General features: G+C 37.8%; 4 protein-coding genes across 6 annotated transcripts; 2 read left to right on the top strand and 2 right to left on the bottom strand.

The window, feature by feature from the left end:
- LOC109711679 (protein CELLULOSE SYNTHASE INTERACTIVE 1) lies at positions 739-12,108 on the top strand. The gene is made up of 8 exons (XM_020234831.1): positions 739-962; positions 1,523-1,657; positions 3,388-3,461; positions 4,348-7,402; positions 7,579-10,123; positions 10,553-11,007; positions 11,435-11,551; positions 11,667-12,108. The coding sequence occupies exons 3-8, from the start codon at positions 3,397-3,399 to the stop codon at positions 11,805-11,807; spliced, it is 6,378 nt and encodes a 2,125-aa protein (XP_020090420.1). The 5' UTR covers positions 739-962; positions 1,523-1,657; positions 3,388-3,396; the 3' UTR covers positions 11,808-12,108.
- On the bottom strand, positions 12,906-15,708 carry LOC109711198 (photosynthetic NDH subunit of lumenal location 4, chloroplastic). Of its 3 annotated transcripts, none has more exons than XR_002216533.1 (6): positions 15,192-15,708; positions 14,442-14,534; positions 13,862-13,922; positions 13,697-13,765; positions 13,441-13,569; positions 12,906-13,315 (listed from the first exon to the last, which is right to left on the bottom strand). XR_002216533.1 is itself a non-coding variant. In XM_020234126.1 (6 exons), the coding sequence occupies exons 1-5, from the start codon at positions 15,651-15,653 to the stop codon at positions 13,502-13,504; spliced, it is 753 nt and encodes a 250-aa protein (XP_020089715.1). In that variant the 5' UTR covers positions 15,654-15,708; the 3' UTR covers positions 12,906-13,315; positions 13,455-13,501. The 3 variants fall into 3 exon arrangements, 2 of the variants coding, with proteins under 2 accessions (XP_020089715.1, XP_020089716.1); XM_020234126.1 differs by having other exon boundaries at positions 13,455-13,569; XM_020234127.1 differs by lacking the exon at positions 12,906-13,315 and having other exon boundaries at positions 13,455-13,569; positions 13,862-13,990.
- Positions 17,697-20,489, top strand: LOC109712017 (agamous-like MADS-box protein AGL104). Its single transcript, XM_020235434.1, has 11 exons — positions 17,697-17,940; positions 18,122-18,175; positions 18,296-18,314; positions 18,415-18,476; positions 18,625-18,652; positions 18,782-18,843; positions 18,976-19,075; positions 19,407-19,463; positions 19,600-19,730; positions 19,837-20,002; positions 20,097-20,489. Exons 1-11 carry the CDS (start codon positions 17,756-17,758, stop codon positions 20,244-20,246), a joined length of 1,014 nt encoding a protein of 337 aa, XP_020091023.1. The 5' UTR covers positions 17,697-17,755; the 3' UTR covers positions 20,247-20,489.
- Positions 20,750-21,340, bottom strand: LOC109712136 (chaperone protein dnaJ 20, chloroplastic-like). The gene is made up of 2 exons (XM_020235561.1): positions 20,918-21,340; positions 20,750-20,755 (listed from the first exon to the last, which is right to left on the bottom strand). Exons 1-2 carry the CDS (start codon positions 21,338-21,340, stop codon positions 20,750-20,752), a joined length of 429 nt encoding a protein of 142 aa, XP_020091150.1.

Below are 26,481 nucleotides of genomic sequence, written 5' to 3'. Positions count from 1 at the left end.
ATTATTTGAAATAGCGTAACATAAAAGCCTCTAACATACATATATTTCAGATCATAAGGCAAAATAAATTATTTAAATAATCATAGCTATGCATTACAAGTTTTGCTATAATGATCAACAACAGAAAAAAAGAAAAAAAGAAAAAAAAGAGAGGACTTCCATGCCATATTAAAACTACATTTTAAATAATTTTTATATTCTTGACAAAAATTATAAAACTTTTGAATCAGAATAGCTATGTGAATAGTAACCAAGTTAACTAAATGATAAATTTTTGTTTTTTCTAAAATTAAGTGGTGATTGTATATGGATTTCATCATTTTATGCTGTGCAAATNATATAAATTTGTTTTCCAATGCTATATGTCTTTTTGGTGATGGTGGCAATTATAATTTATAATAAAATTTTAAAAATAATTAAATTTTAATTTTTTAAAAAATTTCTAGTATAAAAATAGTGCTCGTATGCCACTGCATTATCCATCTAAGCGCTATGCTGAACGCAATATCACGTACAAAAATAAACAGACTATTTTTTCAACGTATTTTCTCACCGCATGTCACGCAATCGCCATGCAATTCCAAACAAAGCCTAAATCTCGGAAACTTGGCGGCTCGCGCCGATTCGCTCGGAGCCACTGGGAAACACGCAGTAGCGTCTCGTGTCGGCAGTCGTTGGAGGAGAGAGAGGGAGAGAGAGAGCAGCATATAAGCACCTACTGCTCAATTTAGTGCGAGAATTTAGACGAAAAAAAAAAGAAAAAAGGAAAAAAAAAAACTCAACAAAAGATTACGGAGCTCCTCGATCCACCACTGGTTCTGCGGTGGAGGGAAGGAGAGGAGAGGAGAGAGATCTCCATTTCCACACTCGCGTAGATCTCTCTCGCCGCACTCTCCTCCTCTGTCTCAAATCGAATCCACTGTTGTTGTTGTTATTGTTGTTGATGCCACCAATACGTCGAGGTTCGTTCCCTCACATTTCCGATTCGCCCCCTTTTTTGAGCAATTTTTCTGCTGATTTGGGATTTTAGTCGACGATCTGGTCTTCCGTGAGGGTTTTTAGTGCAAACTTTACTGGTATTTTGGTGGAAATTTGGATCAATTTTGAGTGTGAGGTGGGTGTGTGAAGTTTGGTTAGTTTCTTTATTCGATTTGTGGCTTTTGAGTGTGAAGAGTGCCTGATCTAGTGTTTTGATGTGGGATTTGAATTTTTGTTTTGAGAACAATGTAGAAGCACTTGGAAATCGCTAGATCTGTAGAAGGAAATGAGTAGTTGTGTGATTTGGATGTTGATTTGGAGGGGAATGGAGAGATGGAGATTTAGATCCGCATCCAAATAGTTACCATTTTCCTCTTTCATGAGTGGATCTCGATTCAATACATTATCTTAGACGAGAACTATCACTTCATTAACTTATTATTTTATTTAATTTGATTTTGTTGAGCTGATGTGTGCATTCTGTAGATCTCAATGCTCCGCATTTAAAACTTCCTTTCCCTTTTTCTTTTGTTCTTTTAATCAGACTCCGTGCGCTTGTGAAGTGAAGAACTAGATCTATCTAAGCTGAGAAGTTTTATAGCTATTTGCAAAGCTGGCGGCGGCTCTAGCGTGGAGGTACACCGGCGCCAATGGCGGCAGCCATGGAGCCGCAGATCTGGTAGGTTTCCTCTTAACTTGTCTTCCTGTAAGCTGTGATTGTTTCTTAGCTGATGCCTTTGCGACAATATTGCCTTGTGACATTTTTGTTTTGGATGATGATGGTTGGAGCTGTAATGCATGGTTATTTCGTATCTTTTTCAAGAAATGTGTCGGTAAAAGATAACATTGCAGCACTGAAATAGTTTGGATTGCATTATTTGTTATGGGAATACTTGGGCAAAAATTAGGTAACTGTTGAATCTGTCGTGGGGTGAAGGATTTTAGAATATTTGTATGACTTACTTGACTGTAGGCTGTAGAGTTGAACTTCTGTTCCTGGTTATGGTCTTAAACTAAAGTTACTTTATTTTGGGAGGGATATTACTGAAATTTTTGTTGTTTTCAGAAGAAAGGTATACAACCATGTTAAAAGAAGTGATTTATGTTTAAAACAAGGATTTGGATTTTTTAGTTTTTATGAGGATAAGATATAGAAAATAAATCTGTTTAGTGATGGGCTAGGTTGACTGTTGTGTGATAGCTTGCTGAGCAGCCATCCACTGTTTGTGGGATCTGCTAGACCGTGTCCTGTCCTCCTCTCTCCTCTCTCACTGCCACCTTTCAGTATTGCTTGTGATCATCTCATGCAAAAGAACATCCCATGCTTTTCTCTGTAATCAATTTTGGCCAGGGAAGAAGAGTAATTAATGGAAGGTCATAGTCTTGAACTAGTACTTGTTAGAGTTTAATGTGAGGATTGTGTAACAAACCGAGCCAAGCATGAAAATTGTAATTATGTGAATGGATTCTGAAAAAAAAGAAAAAAAATTCCCTATGGAAACTATCCATGGAAAACTCTAAACAATCCGCATATTATTACTTTCACCCTTATGTTGGGTAGCAAGCAAATACAATGCAGGCAAATACTATGCACCACAAGTTTAATTGTCCACAGATGCTTCAGACTGTTCTTTTTAATATTCTTTGGTTTTTAGTTTTCTGCAAAAGTTGATGGCGTCCGACCGGACATTCACCATAATACATGTTTGTGCTGTATGGTAGGAATGTAGGATGGCTCTCCTCATATTCCTTGACTTGTTCAGAATAGTTTATAGTATTTAATCTATTATGGAACATTTACAGTCTACCACCTAATTTTATAGTTTGCTCATTTCATCATGTGACGAAGTACAAAAAACAAGTGAAGTGACATAACTTGCAAAGTTATTTAAAGAAGCATCTTGCTACTCGGATATGCAGAATGAGATGCCATTGTTTGCTACAGATATATTTTGTTGACGAAAATGACAATTGCACAGGAAAAATGCCATGCCTTATTAAAAATATAGGAACATTCCGTGTCACCCTGAGATTCTTGGAATTTAGAATTAGTTGATCGGTATCTTGAATTCAAAAAGTAGACTTATTTGCATCATGTTCAGTACCTTCTATTCTTAATTCTTTGTGTGATTTTATGAACAAATGGGTTAACTGTGAAGCCAGAAATGATATTCATGATATTAGCAGAAAGTAGTTTCAGCTTTATAATCATACACACTTTTTTCTGCCTCATGAGGGGTGATGCGGAAAATGTCTTTTTTTCTGCGCAGGTGGTATTTTCATTTCAGCTATTTATAATACATTTGTCATTCAGTCCTCATTCTACTTCCGCTAATGACAATAATTATATTTGCTCTTCCTCAGTGAAATTCTATGTTTAGTGCCTCATTATTTTATGTACAATTTCAGGAGAGAAGTATGGATAATAAAATTCCAGATTCAGAACCTGCAACCCCACACTCAGTTGCGAGGATGGGTTCAAGGTAAGATTTAATTTTTTGCTTGTAGGGTGCAGATCTAGTTATTGTTATGGGACAATGGGGGAATTAGAACATTCTGCAGTATTTTAAATGAAGAATTTAAATGGGTAACAATTTGTTGGATTGATGACGTTATGAAGTACAAATATGATGGCGAACCTCCTTTTCCTCTTATGTTGGGATTACTGATGGTATTGCATGTTTACAGTTCTTGGAAATTTGCATGTTTTACTTGGTCAAATCCTGACTCTTCAATAGTTTTGATGACACGTCATGGACATTGCACACATAAAGTCAACATGAAAAGATTATATGATTTATATCCTTCTCTCTCTGTATACATGTTGGAACTGTTTGAGTGAGTTATCTATCCAATATGAAATGATAAACCTGATATAAAGGGATATATGATTTGGACTCTCATCTTAGTGCAAATGTAGTTACATATATGTAGTCTTACTTCAAATGCACTTTGAGACAAACTCATGGTCGATATATATTGAGCACTATACTTTTCTGAAAATCTGAGTCCTAACAGTTGCTTACTTGCTAATTTCATGCAAAATAAAGGTGATGAAAATGCAATCTCCTGTATCACTCTAGTTGTCATTGAAGTAGACATAAGTCTTTGATCACGTAATAAGCATTCCATGAGTGTCTTTTCCATGGCATGATTTGAGATGAGCTGCTAGAAGGTCCAACAATATTTTTTTCATAAAATTGTCTCAAAAGCTTTTTGCTGAAGCTAGAAGTTCAATATCAAGTTTGTTCTTCTTTAAGCTTAGTAGCTCATTTTGGCTTCCTTCTCCACTATTTTAGTTTTATCTTCTCTCCTTTTCTTCTTCCTCTAATATTGACATTTAAATCTTACTAAATCTCACTTTTACAGAGACCGCGCTGCTATGGAAGATGCTGATGGAACACTTTCTAGTATTGCCCAATGTATCGAACAATTGCGCCGAAGCTCCTCAACAGCCCAAGAGAAAGAGAGCTCCTTGAGACAGTTACTAGATCTTATTGAAACTCGTGATACTGCTTTCGGAGCTGTTGGTTCTCATTCTCAGGCTGTCCCAATACTTGTCTCTCTCCTCAGATCAGGATCATTAGGAGTGAAGATGCTCTCCGCTACTGTTCTGGGGTCTCTTTGCAAGGAGGAAGAACTAAGGGTGAAAGTGTTACTTGGTGGTTGCATCCCTCCTTTGCTAGCCCTACTTAAGGCCAGCTCAGTTGAAGCGCAAACTGCTGCTGCCAAAACTATATATGCCGTCTCTCAAGGTGGGGCGAGGGATCATGTTGGATCAAAAATCTTTTCAACTGAAGGCGTTGTACCTGTATTGTGGGGACAGCTGAAAAATGGTCTCAAGAGTGGAAGTTCGGTTGACAGCCTGCTTACTGGAGCACTGAAGAACTTATCAAAGAGCACAGAAGGTTTCTGGTCTGCAACTATACAATCTGGTGGAGTTGACACACTTATAAAACTGCTGGTTTCTGAACAGACAAGTACCCTTGCAAATGTTTGTTATCTACTTGGATGTGTGATGACAGAAGATGCATCAGTCTGCTCCCAAGTTTTAGCCACAGAAACCACAAAGCAGCTCCTCAAGTTATTGGGGCCCGGTAATGAGGCTTCTATCAGGGCTGAGGCGGCAGGTGCCCTCAAATCTCTCTCAGCACAGTGTAAGGAAGCCAGGCGTGAGATAGCTAATTTTAATGGGATACCTGCTTTGATAAATGCAACCATTGCTCCATCAAAGGAATTTATGCAAGGGGAATCTGCCCAAGCATTGCAGGAGAATGCTATGTGTGCATTGGCAAATATATCTGGGGGGTTGTCTTATGTCATATCCAGCCTGGCTGATAGCCTTGAATCATGTGCTTCACCTGCACAGACTGCTGATACACTTGGTGCTTTAGCTTCTGCCCTGATGATATACGACACAATTGCTGAATCTGTCGGTGCATCTGACCCTCCGAATATCGAGAAGATACTGGTAAAACAGTTTAAACCCAAGTTGCCATTTCTTGTACAGGAGCGTGTAATTGAAGCATTAGCCAGTTTGTATGGTAATGCTATTCTCTCAAAGTCACTTGGCAATTCTGATGCTAAACGCTTGCTTGTCGGTCTAGTAACCATGGCAACTAATGAAGCACAGGATGAGCTCATAAAATCTCTTCTTGCTCTCTGCAACAAGGAATGCAGTCTTTGGCATGCATTGCAAGGCCGTGAAGGGGTTCAGCTGTTGATATCTCTTCTTGGCCTCTCCTCAGAGCAACAACAGGAATGTGCAGTTGCTTTGCTTTGCCTCTTATCAAATGAAAATGATGAAAGCAAGTGGGCTATAACTGCTGCTGGAGGTATACCTCCTCTTGTTCAAATACTAGAAACGGGGTCTTCAAAAGCCAAAGAAGATTCTGCAACTATACTTGGAAACCTTTGTAACCATAGCGAAGATATACGGGCTTGTGTTGAAAGTGCTGATGCGGTTCCTGCTTTACTGTGGCTGCTAAAAAATGGAAGTGACCATGGAAAGGAGATTGCTTCTAAGACATTGAATCATCTAATCCATAAATCCGATACGGGAACCATCAGCCAATTGTCTGCTCTGCTAACCAGCGAACAACCTGAGTCTAAAGTTTATGTTTTGGATGCATTAAGAAGCTTGCTTTCAGTGGCACCTCTTAATGACATTTTGCATGAAGGAAGCGCTGCTCATGATGCCATTGAAACAATGATTAGAATCTTGAGCTCCTCCAAGGAAGAAACTCAGGCCAAATCAGCCTCCGCTCTTGCAGCACTATTTCATTGCCGCAAGGACTTGAGAGAAACTCATGTTGCAGTGAAGACTCTTTGGTCAGTTATGAAGTTGCTTAATGTGGAGTCTGATAAAATTCTGATGGAGGCTTCCTGCTGCCTTGCTGCTATTTTTCTTTCAATTAAACAAAGCAAAGAGGTTGCTGCAGTAGGTAGAGATGCTCTGAATCCGTTGATTTCGCTTGCAAATTCCTCAGTGCTAGAAGTGGCAGAACAGGCAACACGAGCTTTGGCGAACCTTCTCCTGGATAATGAAGTGTCTTTGCAAGCAGCTCCAGATGAAATTATTTTTCCAGCAACACGAGTCCTGCGAGATGGCACCATTGATGGAAGAACTCATGCTGCTGCTGCAATTGCACGTCTTTTGCAGTCTCGTTCCATTGACCGGTCATTGTCGGACATTGTAAACCGTGCTGGGACAGTTCTTGCTCTTGCTGCACTTTTGGACTCTGCTGGTACTGAAGCTGCTGCTACATCAGAAGTTCTTGATGCACTGGTGCTATTGTCGAGATCAAGAGGAGTGAATGACAATATAAAACCTCCATGGGCCATTCTTGCTGAATTTCCCCACACCATACTCCCTCTTGTTGCATGCATAGCTGATGAATCACCTTCCTTGCAAGATAAAGCTATCGAAGTTGTGTCAAGATTGTGTCGTGATCAGCATGCTGTAATAGGTGGCTTAATATCGAAGACCTCAGGGTGCATCCCATCAATTGCTAGACGAATTATTAGCTCGAGCCACTTGAAAGTCAAAGTTGGTGGAGGTGCTCTTCTTATCTGTGCTGCCAAAGAGCACGGTCAGAAGCTCATAGAAGATTTGAGTGAATCAAACTTGTGCAGTCAGCTCATTCATTCTCTAATTGATATGCTTCATTTGACAAATTCGTCAGCTGAGAACAGAGGAAGTGAAAATATTATGGATGTAAGTATTCAGAGGCATTCCAAGGAGCAATACCCAAGTGGTGAAGCTCGATGTTGCACTAGTATGATCTCTGGTAACATGATTGCCTTGTGGCTTCTTTCTGTGCTTGCTTGTCACGATAACAAAACTAAAGCAGAAATTCTGGAAGCCGGAGCAGTTGAAATTCTTACTGAAAAGATCTCTCAGAATGCATTCCTATATCTGCAGGTATCTTGAATACTGATCCATGTCATTACTTTCACCATTTTTGGACTATAAGTGAATTTGATACTATTTACTTTATGTACTTCCTTGCTTTTATCTCTTTTTTTTTCAATTGATAATTCTGTTTGAGCTAAAGCTTCTCTTGGGACTTACTGCAACTTCAAATGTGAATTTGGCAGAGCGATTCTAAGGAGGAAGATAACACGTGGGTTTGCTGTTTACTCCTTGCGGTGCTGTTCCTAGAAAGAGATGCCATAAGGTCGAATGCTGCAATGCACTCCATTCCCGTCCTCTCAAACTTATTGAGGTCAGAAGAGTCGGCAATTAAATACTTTGCTGCACAAGCTTTGACGAGTTTAATCTGTAACGGTAGCAGAGGAACTCTTCTGGCTGTTGCTAATTCTGGAGCAGCTAGTGGACTTATTTCTTTGCTTGGCTGTGCTGATACTGATATTGCTGATCTTTTGGGACTCTCGGAGGAGTTCAATCTGGTGTGTAATCCAGAGCAAATCGCACTGGAGAGGCTGTTTAGAGTTGATGACATTAGGGTTGGCGCAACTTCTAGAAAAGCCATACCTGCACTTGTTGATTTACTCAAACCAATTCCAGACCGACCTGGTGCACCTTTCCTGGCTTTGGGGCTTCTAACCCAGCTAGCAGTAGATTGTCCGTCAAACAAGCTGGTCATGGCTGAAGCTGGGGCCCTAGAGGCTCTTACTAAGTATCTCTCGCTCAGCCCACAAGATGCGACTGAAGAAGCTACAACAGAATTACTGGGCATTCTATTCAGCAGCGCTGAGATAAGGCGTCACGAATCTGCATTTGGTTCTGTTAATCAGCTTGTCGCAGTTTTACGTTTGGGAGGAAGAAACTCCAGATACAGTGCAGCCAAAGCATTGGAGAGCTTATTTTGTGCTGAACATATCAGGAACGGGGAGTCAGCTAGGCAAGCTGTTCAGCCTCTCGTAGAGATTTTGAATACTGGCTTAGAGAGGGAGCAACATGCAGCTATTTCTGCACTCGTTAGGTTGCTCTGTGATAACCCATCAAGAGCCCTTGCTGTTGCTGATGTTGAGATGAACGCAGTAGATGTTCTTTGCCGGATTCTTTCTTCTAACTGTTCAGTTGAACTGAAAGGAGATGCTGCAGAACTATGCTGCGTTCTTTTTGCAAATACGAGGATTCGATCTACGATGGCTGCAGCCCGTTGTGTGGAGCCGCTGGTGTCTCTCCTATTAAGCGAACCTAGCCCTGCTCAGCATTCAGTAGTTCGTGCATTAGATAAGCTTTTAGATGATGAGCAGTTGGCGGAACTAATTGCTGCTCATGGTGCTGTTGTTCCTCTCGTCAGTCTTCTATTTGGTAAAAATTACATGCTTCATGAAGCAGTTGCTAGGGCTTTGGTGAAGTTAGGAAAGGACAGGCCAGCGTGTAAACTCGAAATGGTAAAGGCTGAAGTGATTGAAAGCATACTTGATATTCTCCATGAAGCTCCCGATTTTCTCTGCATAGCTCTTGCTGAATTACTTCGAATCTTGACCAATAATGCTAGCATTGCCAAGGGTCCATCTGCAGCCAAAGTTGTGCAGCCACTTTTTGCTCTATTATCCAAGGAAGAAATTGGCCCTGATGGCCAGCATAGTACGCTGCAAGTCCTTGTGAACATTTTGGAGCATCCCCAGTGCCGAGCTGAGTACAACTTGACACCCCATCAGACTATCGAACCGGTTATTGGTTTATTGCGCTCATCAGCGCAAGCTGTGCAACAGCTAGCTGCAGAGCTACTCTCTCACCTCCTTTTGGAAGAACACCTACACAGGGATCCCATAACCGAGCAAGCCATTGGTCCACTTATTCAAGTTCTTGGGTCAGGCCTACCAATTTTACAGCAGAGAGCTATAAAAGTTCTCGCCAACCTCGCATTAGTTTGGCCAAACACAATAGCAAAAGAGGGTGGTGTCTTTGAGCTGTCCAAAGTGATATTGCAAGCCGATCCTCCTTTACCTAATGTCATATGGGAGTCTGCTGCATCTACTTTGTCCAGTATTCTACAGTACAGCTCTGAATTCTTCCTGGAAGTGCCTGTTGCTGTGCTTGTGCAGTTGCTTCGTGCTGGAACAGAGAATACTGTTGTAGGAGCGTTAAATGCCTTGCTTGTTTTAGAAAGTGACGATTCGACCAGTGCAGAAGCAATGGCTGAGAGTGGTGCTGTTGAAGCACTTTTGGATCTTCTGAGGAATCATCAATGTGAGGAGACTGCAGCAAGACTTCTAGAGGCGTTGCTGAACAATGTAAAGATTAGGGAAGCAAAAGCTGCAAAATCTGCCATTGCACCATTATCTATGTACCTTCTGGATCCACAAACACAATCACAGCAGGGAAGGTTGCTAGCAGCTCTTGCTCTTGGGGACCTTTTCCAAAACGAAGGCCTTGCTCGATGTACGGATGCTGTTGCAGCATGTCGTGCTCTGGTAAACCTTCTTGAAGATCAGCCAACAGAGGAGATGAAAGTGGTAGCCATATGTGCTTTGCAAAATCTCGTAATGTACAGCAGATCGAATAAGAGAGCTGTTGCCGAATCCGGTGGTGTTCAGGTTGTGCTCGACCTTATCAATTCCAGCAATCCAGATACATCTGTTCAGGCTGCAATGTTTGTTAAGCTTCTCTTCTCAAATCACACCATACAAGAGTATGCTTCCAGCGAAACTGTCAGGACTATAACTGGTCAGTTCTTGTCTGTATTTTCTATGAGATATTGTTTCTTCTTGCTAATGCAAAGCTTTAAGCTTTGTTTTCCTTTCAAAAAGAAAAAAAGGGTACTACCTGGCGGGCTTGATTTTCGGGAAAAAAAATGATTTTGTTGAACGTACGGAATCTTGAACTTCTGTTGATGTAAATTTTTTTTTCTATTTTAATCTAACTTCTATAGGACTACCATTTCATAAGGGGCAATTTGTTCTGTATAAAAATGAATTTGGCCTGGTGTGTGTAGCATTCACATTTGTGTCTGTTTCCACATGATGTGAATGTTCGGACTCTCTTCTTTGCTATTTTCATCAGAAGCTGCCCTTAATTGCTAGTCCTAAAATTATTAGTATCTTTGCACATGTCCACCGTCCTTTCTGATGTCTGATGGAACTGTTTTTATGGCAGCTGCAATCGAAAAGGATATATGGGCCACCGGGAGTGTGAGTGAGGAGTACCTTAAAGCACTTAATGCACTGATTAGTAACTTCCCTCGATTGAGGGTCACTGAACCAGCAACATTATGCATTCCCCATCTTGTAACATCCCTCAAAACAGGATCGGAAGCAACTCAAGAAGCAGCACTTGATGCACTTTATCTTCTAAGGCAAGCTTGGTCTGCGTGTCCGATTGAAGTATTCAAAGCTCAATCAGTGGCTGCTTCGGAGGCTATTCCTCTACTTCAGTACTTGATTCAGTCTGGGCCGCCACGGTTTCAGGAGAAGTCTGAGCTGCTTTTGCAGTGTTTACCAGGGACACTTACGGTCATAATAAAGCGTGGGAACAATTTGAGGCAGTCGGTAGGAAACCCTAGCGTCTACTGCAAACTCACACTCGGAAACAACCCCCCTAGACAGACGAAGGTAACCTGAAACTGCATATGTTAGTTAGGAGTGCAAGTTGGTTGTGTTCTACTGTTTGTTTAATCAAGTAATTCTCTTTTTTCAGTTTATCAAATGGCATCTGTTAAGATGCCCTGGTTATTTCAATCACATAATTACATTAAAGTAGGGATATTAGTAGGAAAGATGAAATCTATGTGGTAAAAGCTTCCAGATGTTTGCTGGCTCGAGATGGGTTATAATTTACTTTCATTCTTTTCATCCAATTATTACTAGATGATTTAGAATGTTGAACTAATTGTAAAGCATAAGTCAAGAGTCATTCACTTCTGTGTAGCATTATTTAATATCTCTTAGAACTTTGCTTTTCTGATAGCATTATTATATTACATCTTTGTATCGGTTTTCTATGCTTACAAATTTCCCCTAACTTATCTGTAATTTTCAGATCGTGTCAACTGGTCCAACTCCTGAATGGGATGAAGGCTTTGCATGGGCATTTGACAGTCCCCCGAAAGGGCAGAAGCTTCACATTTCCTGCAAGAATAAGAGCAAATTTGGGAAGGTATTAACTCTCGACATAATCTAACACATTTCCTGTTTGTTTTTATTCCATAAGCCCGACATTCCAAGTTCTGTAAAGGATTGACACGGAATCCTTACTATGTCTCTGATTGCAGAGCTCATTTGGAAAAGTCACAATTCAGATTGATCGGGTAGTTATGCTGGGATCAGTTGCTGGTGAGTATACTTTACTGCCTGAAAGCAAAAGCGGACCTTCTCGAAACCTAGAGATTGAATTCCAGTGGTCAAACAAATGACAACCCTCAATAAGGTAAATGATCTATGTAGTTTTGTTATTTAAAAGGAGTTTATACTATTTCTGTGTTTCTGTCCTGCTAAATGTTGTTGTTCCCTTTGTGTATCAGTGTAAATAGTTAGCAGGTAATTTGTTTCGTTTGCACCCTTTCTTATGAGGAGATACGTGTGTTGAATTACATTATTTTTTTGTGAGATAGACAGATGTTTCAAATCTGCATCTGGCTTGTAATAATTCATTCTTTACTTTGAGAGTTTTGTTTGGCTAAATCTACTGAATATAATTCTCCCCGTCCAACTGTTTTTCCATCCTCTACAATATAACAAATTTGATGTCTTATATAGAATTATGCTACTATATTAACGATAGTACCAAGCGCTTGGTGCTATCGAATTTTCGGCCGTTGGATGAAAGAATGTGCAGTTAGGATTATAATTGTTCCCTAGGGTTGAGTGGGTGGTTGGTTGAATAATATAATCTAACAGATGGAATTGATCAAAGGATAGATCTAACGGTAGAAAACTCGATAGTACCAAGAGCTCGGTACTATCAATAATATAGTAGCCGGATTCGTCTTATATATGTTGTATTTGCATATTGCCGAATGTTATCCTCTTTTTCAGGTTGATGAACCTTAAATGATCTGTATGCTGCTACACAACATGATACCTAATATACAGTAAGAATTATCAACTGTATTTAGGGCAGTTGGCAAATTGTTTGATAGTTGATGCTTGAGGTTTTAAGTTAAAATGTTAAATACTTTATATTTCTAGCTTAGATTATTTTTAATAAAGGAGCAAAGCGAATAGCTTGCTACCTTTCTCGTAGTATATATATATATATACCTTTCCCTCAATATATATATATATATATATATACATATATATATATATAGAGAGAGAGAGAGAGAGAGAGAGAGAGAGAGAGAGAGAGAGAGAGAGAGAGAGAGAGAGAATTGGATGAATTGTTTTTATACTTGGAAAGTTTCTGCTATCGTCCATCAGCTAGATATCATTGTCTATGAACCGATAAACAAAATACCATCACCGGGTGATGAGTGAAAAATGAAGAACCATGTATCGTCCAAGATAAAGAGTTGAATAGAGTAAAGAGTATTTGCATTTCTCATTGAAATTATAATTAGAACTGCTGTATGATTTTCCTTCTTTATTTAGGTCTTTTGGGTTGCTTCCAAGTTGCAGGATCCAAAGCAAAGAAGGTAGTCGTTGTCAATGTCGTATGCAGTCGATGCCTGGGGGTGAAAATATGATTGCAAAATAAAAGAGAAGATGCTGCTCTATAAACATGTACAAATTACATAACTCTGAAGAGCCGTTTCTTCTGACTGAAAGAGGCCATGTTCGTCAACATTTTCTGCACCAGATAACACAATAATCCTTGTGAGCCAACCTTCTCAGCAGGAAGTTTTGATGCTCCGGTACTCCGTTGAAGATATTTGCTTCCACATTCTAACACTAGTACTTTGTTCCGCATAAAGATACACCCCTATGTGCGAAAAAGATGAACAAATGAATAACACAAATACGTCGCGAGTGGACATTTTAGCTGAAGACATGTATAAGAAGAGACCTATAAGAAAGGCAAAATTGTGAGGATATCAAAATGTCAACCTTAAAGTTATTACCATGGTCCCTTCAAATGCCAAACACCATGAGTTGCAAGTGCCGACGCTCACTTGTATATTCCAACAAAAAGGATGTCATAGAGAAGAGTTGCATTGCTAGGAATGTTGCAGTCCCCTGTTAGACAACGGATTCTCTGAAGATTAACTTGGCAAAGTAAACAGTAAAATGAAAGAAATTATCATGATTTACAAAATTTAATGTTAAATAGAGGCAATAAGATTTGCATAAAGCTCCCCTGTACCTGAAAAGCAACCTGCTGGTTCAGGGCCATAGGCTAACATTGGAGGTATCATAAGTTTACGCTTCCCCCCTACAACAAATATAAGGAAAAAAAGAAAGTGCGACTTATATAAGAAAGGGAAAATGAGCATAAAATAAAGAGGGGGAAAAAGGCTTTAGGACGTACCAACAAGCATTGGTGGCACACCGCCACCACCAAGAATCCCTTGGTCAAGGCCTCGGAGGACCTGTCGAGAAGTATCCATGGCAAATATTTCATGAGAGAGTGCAAACGGAGTTGGACTTTGTTTTCGACCTGAATAAAAACTTCGTGATTCTTTATTTAAGTTTGTTTCATTTAACATGTATGTGCTATCCAATGTCTTGAACAATAGGCATAAAAACCGCCTTCACTAACATCGCCATTCAAATCAAGTAAGTAATGTCCAAAAGTGGTTCGGTCCGTTCACAGTAAAATGGGCATTGATCTGGCAAATTGATTGCCAATTTCTTTAATTTCACGAATGCAGCGAGTTTAAGCCCAAATAACATTAACTAGAAACAGAAACATACTACCAATCAACAGTTTGAATCTCGTAAGTTCAAACAAAAGCATAATGCAGCACAAAGATGACGATCAAGTCAAAAAAAAACTGAAGAATGTATACCGACTGCCAACATTACGAGCTATTCTGAATCAATGCATTAACAAAATATGAGAACTAGTTAAAATGTAGAGAATTAAAGAGAATAATTAGTAAAGATACCTTCCCCACACCTATGCGCATTGTGAGTGGTCTTCCTCGCTTATAACTACTATCAAACACAGTCCCATCCGCAAATCTTGCAGTATAGTGAATCTGCCAAATCAAGAGTACTCATTTCAAACAAAGTTAAAATATAACTACACATAGCTGAAAAAGGCAGAAAAATGCTATTAATCATCCCACTATATTCTTAAGAGCATGCATCAAGAGCTAAATCTAAGGCACATGAAGCTTTGGAAGGCGACGGTCCAAGAATATATTAAACACTCCAGCTCACTTATATGATTGATACGACAGGCACGTGAAGTCGAGATGCGATAAGTATTTGATTCATGGAGTTCTAATGCGGGAATTTGACTCATTAAATATGGATGGCGAGAATTTGAAACTATAATCTCCAATAACCAAAGGGGTCTAGAATTTACTGTAATATCATGTAACCCGGTCGAAAGATTGATCTGATAGGAAATAGTCGGAGAATTTATTTAACAAGTCTAGTCCAAGAATATACGTAACACTTCTCGGGTCTAATCTAGCCTAACAAGATCACAAACTTAAGCATGAGCAATTAATCTCACCCAATTATAATAACATCTCAACACATAAACTTCCACCCTAATTCCAGCATAAATTGAGTAACATGTCCAACTCTTCCAAGTGATAATTAGATGATATATTTCTTGATAACACAAAATTAAACCAAATTTACAACAAGAAAAGAAGAAGAGATAATGAGAAATGGGAGTTCACATTGATGAGCTCTCCTCGTGGGGCCTGAACCCCGGTGCCGAGGGCGATGTCGCAGAAGCCGAGCCCCGACTTGGCGAAGCTCATGTCGCAGAGCGGCTCCCCCACCGTGGCGTAGTACTCGATCCGCGTCGCCTCCGCCTCCGACGCCGCCGCCACCATCGAAGCCAAAACCCCACACCCCGCCGCCGCGAGAAGCTTCCTCCTGCTCAGAGAGATCGACCCCAAACACGAATTGGACGACGACGACGAAGAAGAAGAGGATGCGGCATCTGACGACGACGATGACGACAACGACGACGACGAGGAGGAGGGAGAGGGAGAGGGAGAGGGAGAGGGAGAGGGAGGGGGTGAAGAGGGGAGGGGGGAGGAGAGGGATTTGGGGAGAACGGTGAGGGGTTTTAGGGTTTGGGAGAGAGAGAGGCGAGGGTTTGAAGCCGCTAGAGATAGAGTGGCGATGGGCATTTCTCTCCCTCTCTTTCTCTCTCTATTATCTCAAACTCTGCGAGCTTGTGGATGAAGGGGGAGGAGTTTTGAGGTGATGAGAGGTTTTATACTCTCTCTCTCTCTCTCTCTCTCTTTCTCACACGCACACACACGCGCGCACGTTTCGCGCCGGTCCAATTAAACCGGGCCGGGTGATTAACCTGGGCCAGAGTCACAACGTCAGCTGTGGACTACACCGTATATGCAATTTTCTCTCGGTTTGATTACTCCAAAAAAATATAGAAAAAAATTTAAAAGATAATTTTTTTTATTATAACTGACACATTCCAAATTTTTTCTAGAGATCCCTTATTATTATTTAGAAAAGTTGGTATTATTATTCTGGTTATAACAACTGGTTTCAGTTTTTACAATAATATAAAATATATTTATGTTATATATATATATATATATATATATATATATATATATATATATATATATAAAATTGAGCTTCTATATTTTTAAAATATAAAATTATTGATGCTCGTAGATTTTTGGCCATTGGATTAAGAGATGTACAGTTAGAATAATGTGGGACCCCTAGGGTTGAGTGGGTGGTTGGTTGAACAGGACAATCTAACGGGTGAAAATGATCAAAAGCATAAATCTAACGGTAAAAAATTCACAAACACCAAGAGTTGGTGTTTTTACAAGCATCATAGCCAAACTCTCTCTCTCTCTCTCTATATATATATATATATCAATTATTTATCACGTGAAGGCCCATTTTACGAATTTTAATCTACTAGTTTGTTCGTTACACAAAATACAATTTCACTTTTTTTTTTTAACAAAGCTGTTCATTTTATTCCATATTAGATCATGCAAGAGTATGAAGCTACAAAATAATAATTCCCAAACACGTCATAAAATTTGTTCGAATTTCAGCATATCCCCACTTCTTGCCAAACAAGCATTCTCTAAATATGTCTTTCTAATAAAAAAAAAATGTTGTAATTTAATCATTAATTTTTAGTTTTTTGATAGATAAGAGGACTAGATAAACCAAGCATTTTTTATGTTAAAGGCTATTTGATTATTCAGAATGTTACGATTGTTTTTAAAAAAATATTTTTTTTAAAAAATCTTTGTTTAAGATTTTTGTCAATTTGGTTCTTAAAAAAAAACTAATATTTTTTAAAAAATTCAAGTTTTATAAAGTACTAGTATTTTCGCTTTCTAAATTTTTTCTAGAAAAAATAAAGACACTTCGAATTTGGAAAAACAACTTTTTTTAAAAAATATTCTTTTCCAATCAAATGGATGAAAAGCTAAACAAAACATAAAAATTATTTTTACTATGCTTTTTCTAAAAAAATTTAATTGGTTGAATATAATTAATGTGGTGTGACTACTAAAAGAAATACAATATGAGGGACAAAAATTTGATGGACATAGTTTCCAAACATAATAGTTTGGGGATTGTCCAGATCGACGCCATGTGGTAAGCCGAGCTTATTTCAATCCCCCAATAAAAATAAAATTTTTAAATATTTTAGTCTATTAAAACTGATATTTTTTTTGGACGATTGAGATGAATACAGATTGCCATATGGCACCAATCTAAACAATCTCCAAACTATTATATTTGGAGACTATGTCCACTAAATTTTTGTCCAAGAATCTCTGTAATGCCATGCATGTTATATTACGAAGAACTTGTACTGTTTTCAGTTATGGTCCACGGTGACGTGGTGGCTCCGGAGCATGGTAAAAAGTTCGCCCTCACTCCCCCCTGTTCGGACACGCGTCAAAATCCCAATGGAGAAGCGAACCAAATATTTGTTCGCGGATCGCCAGCTAAACCCGCTGGACCCACCAATTTACTCGTACCAAAATCCACCCCCGACATCGCAGCTTCTAAAATCCCTCTCGTTCTTTCTCTCTCCTCTTTTCTCGCATCCCCTCCTCTCTCTCTCTCTCTCTCTAAGAGTGTTTCTTTTTTTTTTTCCTTTTTTTTTCTCTCAATCCTAATTAATCAATTTTTTCTCTCTTTTTTTAGGCTTTTACCCTTCTTGGTTCCTTTCCTCAAAATTCCAATCACCCCCTGCTTTTAGTTTAATGCCTTTTCTTGGATCATGGGTCGAGTAAAGCTCCAGATAAAGAAGATAGAGAACAACACTAATCGCCAAGTGACCTTCTCGAAGCGTCGCAATGGTCTCATCAAAAAGGCCTACGAGCTCTCCGTCCTCTGCGACATCGACATCGCGCTCATCATGTTCTCCCCCTCCGGCAGGCTCAGCCATTTCTCAGGCCGGCGCAGGTCGTGTCGATCGATCGAATGCACCGCTACGAATTATTCGCTTTACGTTCTTGCACCAAAAAGAAAATGCGATAAAATAATTAAAAGATCATTTTCTACTGAATTGTTATGATACTTTATATATGTTGGAATGAAAAGTAAGATGTTTTTTTTTTTTTTGTGTGTGTGTGTGTTTAATTAGGATTGAGGATGTGCTTGCTAGATATATTAATCTCCCCGAGCATGATAGAGGAGGGTAAGATCATAGTTTTTTTTTTTTTTTTTTTCCTTCAATAGCTATTAACACAATTTTTATTTTGAATTTGCTCTTTAACGTTTATCCTTTTTTATTTTGTTATATATGTTTTTTATGCAGAGTTATCCAAAACCGAGATGTAAGATTCTACACTATCATTTTTCCCTTCTCTTAGTTATAAGAAAGCAAATAAAAATACAAAACAAAAATTTTAACCATTTTTCCATGCACCAATGTAGTATTTGATTAAGACGCTTAAACAGCTTAAGTGCGAGAGCGAAATGGCTGCGCAAGTAGCGAAGTACGTAATCCTTTCACAATTTTCATCACAAAATTTTACCTTTCCTTTCGCCTTTTTTCGCGCGACTGCTCCATTTACTTTGTGATTAATTATCCTGACAATAAATAATTCTCCGCATGCTCCCCTTGCAAATGATTCTACATATCAGTCCCGGAACAGTGAACTCCAACATAGAGGTAATAATTTGATTCTACGGATCTTGTGATATAACTGTTACTTAATTTCTAAAATCTTAAATTGCTAGAAAATATAAATAATATTTTATATTTTTATAATAATCTTTTATTTGATCATTCTACTTGTAGGAGCTACAACAAGAGATCAGTAGATATCAACAGCAGCTGCAGCTATCGGAGGAGCGATTAAGGTTACTTTTGATGATTATAAAAAACAGAGTAACTACATATTTTATGTCGTTTAATTTGTGTGTAAATTATGATTTAATTTCTAATGTTTTGTTTTGTTTTGTTTTTTTTTAAACTTTGATGAATATAATCAGATTATTTGAGCCCGACCCACTTTGCATCACATCTATGAATGAGGTTGAATCATGTGAGAAGTTCCTCATGGAGTCCCTGAACCGCGTTACCGAAAGAAAGGTTGGTCCTTTTTATTTTTCTATATTTATCATCTTTTTTTTTTAACGAAACTTGAGTCCAAATATGGCACAAAATCTTTGAAAACTTATAGTATTTTCTTTCAATTAACGGCACAATCAACACATAATAGGTCATTACTTTCACTTCACAACCCTTCGATGTGAAATAATTGCTACACTCAAAAATATACAAACTCATAATGCAACGTAGTATACACTCCAATATGTATTTTGAACCTTAATTAACTTACATATTTATGTGCCAAATGAGCACCTAAATATTCATAAATAAAGCTGCTAATATTTTTCTTAACTTTTTCTTTTTATTGTAGAAATATTTGTTGAGTAATCACATGGCCTCCTACGACCCCTCTACGTCGGGCATGCAGGTATATGTAATAAACGCTTTATTAACGAATTAAAGTTACACCACGCGCATATATATACACGCAACGTGATTTTTTTCGCATTAATAACGCACATTGGTTACGTGGCGCGGATCCGCAAACTTTAAAACTCGTGCAGATGTACATGCAACCGCACCAAGATGGTATCCCGAGCGCGTACGGGAGCGAGACGGTGCAGTGGGTCCTAGATGGCGCGGCGAATCCTGGCCATCAGATCTTCGTCGGATCAGATCCGTTGATGTCCCTCAGGTACACCTTATTCCCGCGTAACGCGCTTTCACTCGGAATCACACGGCTATGATCGAGCGGGGAGATCTGAATATTTAATGGCTCGGATTCGATTTGGATGCGGCAGGGATCACGGGATCTACGCGATCTCGCAAGGCGCGGGGGGCCTACCGATGGACCCGCGCGTGGCGGGGTGCCACGTCAGCGGCCGGGAGGACACGTGGCAGCAGGCGTACACCTCCACGGAGCTGCTCTCCGCTCTGATCCCATCCGCGCCGTTCCCTCTGATCCAGGTACGTAGTGGTATCTCCACCGTTCGTTAATCTACAGCCATTCTACGGCCGTGATCGACTCAAAACGTGTGCTGTTTCGTGATTGGTGCACCAGCATCCGATGGCGCCAACGGAGTTAACGGCCGTGGTGGCACGGGAGCAGGTGGAGGCCGCGGGGAGTTGCTCGCACGTGCCGAGCGAGGAGAACGGGGCGGCGCACGTTAGCGGGTACGAGGGGAATTTGGCGCCGGTGAACGTAGGGTGACGCATGCACCGCGCACGTGCGAAAGGCGCACGAGCGAACGAGTTACCTCGGCCTCGTGCGCTGATATTCTAGTTTTCATAAATATATACAGTAGTGTATACGTACGGGAGGTGTAGACGATCGAAATTAATGCAACGTGGAAATTAAGACTAATTTTCATACGTTGAGTTTTTTTTTTTTTTTTCGGGGGTATATATACTTTGTGTTGTATCAAATGAATTAAAGAATTTATAAGCATCATAAGGAAAAGATTAATTCAAAAAAAAAATCGAGATTATTTCTGTACGTAGTTTTTATGAGTTGTTGAACTATTAATAAAACAGAGTATTATATACCATGCATTTATATATAATATCTAATACAGCATATAAGCTTTAATTCACATAACCATGCATATGTGCATGTTTTCCTCAAATTAGTAATTAAGATAATTGGATGCACCTCTGATCGAAAATTCAAATTTGCTAAACATAGAGCTTCCCTTATAATTTTTCACAGAATAATTAATCCTGTAAGGAGAAAGAAAAGATAAGATAGTAAGGCTATGAACACAGATATAGTACAACAAATTAAGGTACAACAAAAAATAATTGTCGCCTAAATCAATATTAAATTCATTTTGATCTCTAACGAAATGAGTTCTTCGATCTCTCTCTTTGGTCCGATCTTACTTTTAGTCCGCTAAGTTGTGCCTCCCACACTTCTCTTGAGAATTCCGACCTCCCCGCCTTATGATTTCCAGATGATCTCATCTTGCTATCATACTCCTCGCGGAGAACCGGGTTCGACAGCGTTTCGTAAGCTCGATGGAGCTCCACGAACATCTTTGCGGACTCTTCCTTTCTCGAAGGAGGGCAAACGTCGGGGTGGTACCTCAGAGCCATGCTTCTGTATGCCTTCTTTATCTCTTCCACGGTAACGGTCTCGGACTCGAGGGAGAGAACCTTGTAATAGTTGGTCTTAGCTCCATTCATAGCCAAGTTAACGGCTTTGCATGAGATTGTGTTCATGAGCTTGCATCTTCTTGTGGGGATTGCACCACATGAGCTCAATCTAAGGCCAAAGCTACAACTTGTATCTTTCAAAGGATACATTAGTTGTTAGTGTATGAGTTGGGAGAAGCAGTTAATGGCCTATATATATATATATATTCATATGCAGGAGAAATGGAGGGGGTGAAACCAAGGAAAAAGAGGGAGAGAGGAGACAAAAAGAAACAGCTAGATGTTCAAGAATCCTATTACCTAGGTGGTAATTTTAAGTTTCTTAGAGTATTTTGCTACCTTTTCTCAAAAAAAAGTGTCTTAGAGTATTTTATCGGAGGAGTGTTATTGATTGATTCAAATTTTGTAGGTAATAAGAGGAGTGGATTTTATTGAGATTTTGGACGGCAATTAAAATTATTGAATCATAGACCAAATGGCTTGGAAGTTTGTGTTGACAAAAAATTGTATTGTAGCCAATTGGAAAACCTAGTTGGCATAGGATTGATGCAAATTACTAGTAAAGCTTTGGTATAAACATGCAAAATGATAAGCAACAAATAGAATGGACAAAGTTTTCATTATATTTTAATGGATCGAGAGAGGAGCGCTACGTACTTTAATTTGATTTTCCCCGAAGTTTCTCATGCTCAAGACCATGTTAATTAATTCATCGAGGAACGACGAGATCTCCAGCGAATTTCGATCAAATATTTGGAAGTATACGATCAAAAAAAAATTAATTATCACAGTTGGAATTGGCTTATACTTTGTAATTTTGTTTTATGTCATACTTAAGCAGAATCCAATCATAATAATTTAACTTAATTTGGTTTGTAGCAATCAACTGCAGGACAAACAAATCAGTTTCGTTGTTTTGAAAATTAACGTAACGTGTTGCTCAACCAACTTCGCACGTGAACATTTAATTTATGTGTGATCAAAATCCTAAGTAAAACAATACTATATATTCTCGTATATACGTACACTGAAGAGGAGCCGTCAATTTGCTGTCATGTACGCATCGGTTTTTCTTCTATCCAAAGAGTTATATAGTTTTTCTTTAGCGTTTTTTTTTTTTTTTTTCTTTTTTGCCTAATAATTGGATAAAAATAAAACTGACTCGTTGCAACGAATCATCAGAAGCTCCCCACTGAGACACAGTTGAGAAGCTCCCCATTAAAGTTTTGTCAGGTTAGGTATCCCTATTAAAGTTAGGTATCAATCAAACCATCGACAAATCAGTGTTTTACATGAAGTATTATTATAACCATACGGAAGAACATTGGTCAACAATTATTTTTAAGAAAGTTCTGGGCCGGCTAACAAGCTGTTTTTATTTTTATATTACCAATTGAACTCTTATAGATTGAGTATGATAGTAAATTAAGAACACAGGGAATATAATAATTAATATTTGCAAAGTATATTTAGATGTATTTCGTTTCGAAAGTATCTATACTGATTAATTAAACGTTCTAAAACTTCTGCAAACCGTATGCTGTTTGAAGAGAATTTCTCTTCTTTAAAAAGCATCAATAACTTTTTTTGGATAGCCACTTAAAATAGCTTTCCGCTACAGCACGCAGGAGCACTCAACTAATTAGATCTTTCTAATCTACGGGACCAAAAACACCTTCTTTTTTTTTTATGATACAAATGCTTCACTTCAATTTTTTTAACTTGTCATTTTGTATTTTTACGAATAGAAAAGCTGTTTTAAAAGTAAAGGGAAATAAGCATCCTTTACAAAAGCGTGTGATATATCTCTTTAGGACTTCTTCTAAATCCCAAAAAGTTGAAACAATATCGCTTGAGAGAGTCTCCAAATGGACATAAACTGTATTAATTAACTATCATGTAGGTTTTGTGTTCCTACTTTCTAAAAAAAATAATCACGTGGGTTTTATCCAAATAAGACTAATATATATATATATATATATATATATATATATATATATATATATATGAGTCCGACTACTATACTATCGATACTGTCAAACTTTTGATACTATCGAATTTTCTGTCATTAGATCTACCATTTGATTATTCTCACCCAGTAAATTACACTATTCAACCAGCCACTCACTCAACCCTTAAGGACCACTATCATTCTAAGTACCGCAATATATTTCATCCAACACTGAAAATATCAATAACATTAAGCGATTATTGGTACTCCCATCCGATAGCATAGTGATAGTATAGTAATAATATATATATATTATATATATATATATATATATAATTAGGCTACTATACTTACTATAGTACCGAGCTCCGGTACTATACGTATTTGTTATTATCGCATCTTAGGGCGTTCAATCAACGATCCCACCGTTAAAATATGAATCTAGGATATATAAATGTCCTTAGGAATATAAATTTAGTTTTTTGCGAATATTGTTTATCTTATATGATCTAGGATATAGTAAATTTCTTAGGGAATAAAATTTAGTTTTTTTCGATATTTTTTTTTGTTTTACTTAGTAAAGTAAATTATATCAAAATGGACGGTGGATGATTGAATAATCTTTAAAATTTGAGCCATCAGCCGACTTTTAATTCAAGATCAAGAATGTTAAAGACCTTAATCTATATATTTTAAAGAATTTCTTTCAATAATTTGAAAGAAATTGTAAATCTTCTACACGTTAAACTCCAACTCGTCATAAATAGCCATTGAAATTGATAATTTGAAATAAGTTTTGATCATAAAAATAAACTATGTCAAAAAATATAAAATTTTATTTCTAGAAATTTTTAAATACCCTAGATTCAAGTTTAAACGTGTGGATCGTTGATTTGAAACGTCCCTATTACCCTAAAATCGAAACCACCACTATAACGTACCACGGAGCTCGGTATATATATAGAGTAGTGAATAGTAGCCTAGCTCTATTATATTATAGTATAGTATATATAGTGGGGCTACTATACTTATATGAGTATCAAGCCCTTTATATTTATAAGTTTCGCCGTCTAGATGAAGAATATACGGTTAGGATGAAAGTAGTTACGAGTTAGGTTATAGTCCCCCTAGGGTTAGAGTGGTGGTTGGTTGAATAAGTATAATCTAAGCGATGAAAATAATTAAAGGGTGAATCTAACGTCAAAAACTTATGAGTACAAGAGTCTCTATACTAGTAAGAGTATAGTAGCCAGACTCTATATATATATAATATATATTAATATATAATATTATATATATATGAGTCTGGCAGGATATACTATCGATAGCACGAAGCATTTTGTACTATCAAGTTTTCTGCGCATTAGATTTACTTTTTTATCATTTTTCATCGCCGTTAGAATTAAAACTACTTACAACCAACCCCCACTCAACCTAGAGGGCCCACATACAATTCTAACCGCCACTATCTTTTTAATTAAGGGCAAAAAATTATAGCTACCAAATCATTGGTGATATTAATAGTATTACCAACTAGTTCTCTTCTCTCTCTCGACATCTCTCTCTCTCATATATATATATCTATATAATATATATATAATATAAGAGAAGAGAGTTGTGCTAGAATACTTTTAAACAGTAAAAAAAGTAGTGTTTTGCTACCGTAACATTTTTAGCCAATTGATAATTAGGATTCGTTGAGGGTTAGTAAAAAATAGTAATAATCTAATAGTAAAAAGTTGATAGTAAGTACTATTGATATAAGACACTATTTGTATATTATCAATTAAGATGTTGAACTAGAATACCAATGATATTAATAGTATTAAGGCTATTTTCCTATCGATTTTTAACTCATTGATGAAAAGTTATAGGGTTAAGATATAGTGGGCCCCTCAGGATTAGTGGTGGTACCCTTTTAGCGGATTGAAGTGGGTGGTGTTGCTTGGTTGAACTAAGTATATCTAAATGCATGAAAATGATCAACGTGTAGATCTAAACAGCTAAAAAATCTATAAGCAAAATGAATTCAAATACTATTTGATAGTATTCCAGCTCAAACTCTATTGAATTATAGAATACTAACTCTTTATATATAAACTATATATATATATATTATATATTAGGCTTCGGGCTACTGATACTGTTATGATAGCGGTCCACATAGGGTTGAACTGCGTAGGTTGTTAAATAGTATGATCTATACGGATGAAAAATGATTAATAGAAATAAAGTCTAAGGGCTGAGAAACTTATAAGTAAATACAGGAACGTAAATACCAATAAAAGTATGTAGCCGGACTCATATAGCAGCTGGGGCTACTATACTCCTTATGAGTATTAGACCTCTGTACTCATGAAATTCAACATCCGTTGATCTGATGGCAATATGTGGTTAGGATGATAGTGTCCCCACTTAAAATTGATATGTCCTCACTAGGATTGAGTAGCGGTAGTTGATAATAATATGATCTAAACGCGATGAAAATGATTAAATAAAATAAATCTAATGCTGAAAATTTATAAGTAAATAAGAAAGTAAATACTCATAAAAGTAATAATAGCCGACTCTATATATATATAAAAATAATAGGCGTAACGTAGGCTATTTTTTTTTTGAGAGATTGGGTAGTAGCATCTACCCGCTTCGTTTATTTCATTTAGAAATAAACTCTAGCTAGAATGTGAATCAACATAGGATTTGAACTTGGGTCTACGGTACCAACCACCAAATCCCTCCTTGTCACTGGCTCTAGGGATCGATCGAACCTGGTACTATACCTATTAATAGCACAGTTATTTGATGCTATTCATAATTTTCAGTAGCTTAGATGAAGGAATGTCGATTAAGATGATAGTGATTTTCTAAAATTAAGTCAGATGGGTGATGTTGAATAATTACTTAACGGCCGGGCTGAAAATAATTTATAGAGATAGATCTAAATCGACAGAAAACTTAGAAAATAGTGTGGCTATTGATAGTATTGTAACTGTACTATATTATATATATATATATATATATATATATATATTAAACTCACCTTCTCACAAACCTCTATTTATTAGTTAGTACGCAAAATCGCTTGTTCCCAACCACCCTTTCACCTTGTTTCGCTAATGGATGTTTTCATTGCTATTTCAATGCCTTGATAAACTCTACAATATAAAAACTACACCGTCTGTTACTCAACAATTAGGAGACAACTTTACAATGCAGAAGTGAACCAAAACTAGTACAAAGTAAGAAGCAACCACTACTGACAGAAGTCCAATAGCACTCGATATAAGGGAAGCACGATTTTTTTTTTTTTTTTTTTTAGAGAGATAAGCATGCATGCTAC

This window comes from Ananas comosus, linkage group 6 (genome assembly GCF_001540865.1).
Source record: "Ananas comosus cultivar F153 linkage group 6, ASM154086v1, whole genome shotgun sequence".
Taxonomy (NCBI): domain Eukaryota; kingdom Viridiplantae; phylum Streptophyta; class Magnoliopsida; order Poales; family Bromeliaceae; genus Ananas; species Ananas comosus.
Note: the sequence above shows the minus strand (reverse complement) of the source record. Positions and strands in the feature narration are given on the sequence as shown.

Bases quoted from the DNA above. Each gene is read 5' to 3' on its own strand.
- LOC109711679 (XM_020234831.1), top strand. From the start codon at position 3,397: ATGGATAATAAAATTCCAGATTCAGAACCTGCAACCCCACACTCAGTT. The intron at 3,462-4,347 runs GTAAGATTTAAT...TCACTTTTACAG, and splicing joins GTTGCGAGGATGGGTTCAAG to AGACCGCGCTGCTATGGAAG. The intron at 11,552-11,666 runs GTATTAACTCTC...CTCTGATTGCAG, and splicing joins ATAAGAGCAAATTTGGGAAG to AGCTCATTTGGAAAAGTCAC.
- LOC109712017 (XM_020235434.1), top strand. From the start codon at position 17,756: ATGGGTCGAGTAAAGCTCCAGATAAAGAAGATAGAGAACAACACTAAT. The intron at 18,653-18,781 runs GTAATAATTTGA...TTCTACTTGTAG, and splicing joins CAGTGAACTCCAACATAGAG to GAGCTACAACAAGAGATCAG. The intron at 20,003-20,096 runs GTACGTAGTGGT...TTGGTGCACCAG, and splicing joins CGCCGTTCCCTCTGATCCAG to CATCCGATGGCGCCAACGGA.
- LOC109711198 (XM_020234126.1), bottom strand. From the start codon at position 15,653: ATGCCCATCGCCACTCTATCTCTAGCGGCTTCAAACCCTCGCCTCTCT. The intron at 14,535-15,191 runs GTGAACTCCCAT...TTGATTTGGCAG, and splicing joins CACGAGGAGAGCTCATCAAT to ATTCACTATACTGCAAGATT. The intron at 13,570-13,696 runs GTACAGGGGAGC...GTTGTCTAACAG, and splicing joins ACCAGCAGGTTGCTTTTCAG to GGGACTGCAACATTCCTAGC.
- LOC109712136 (XM_020235561.1), bottom strand. From the start codon at position 21,340: ATGTATCCTTTGAAAGATACAAGTTGTAGCTTTGGCCTTAGATTGAGC.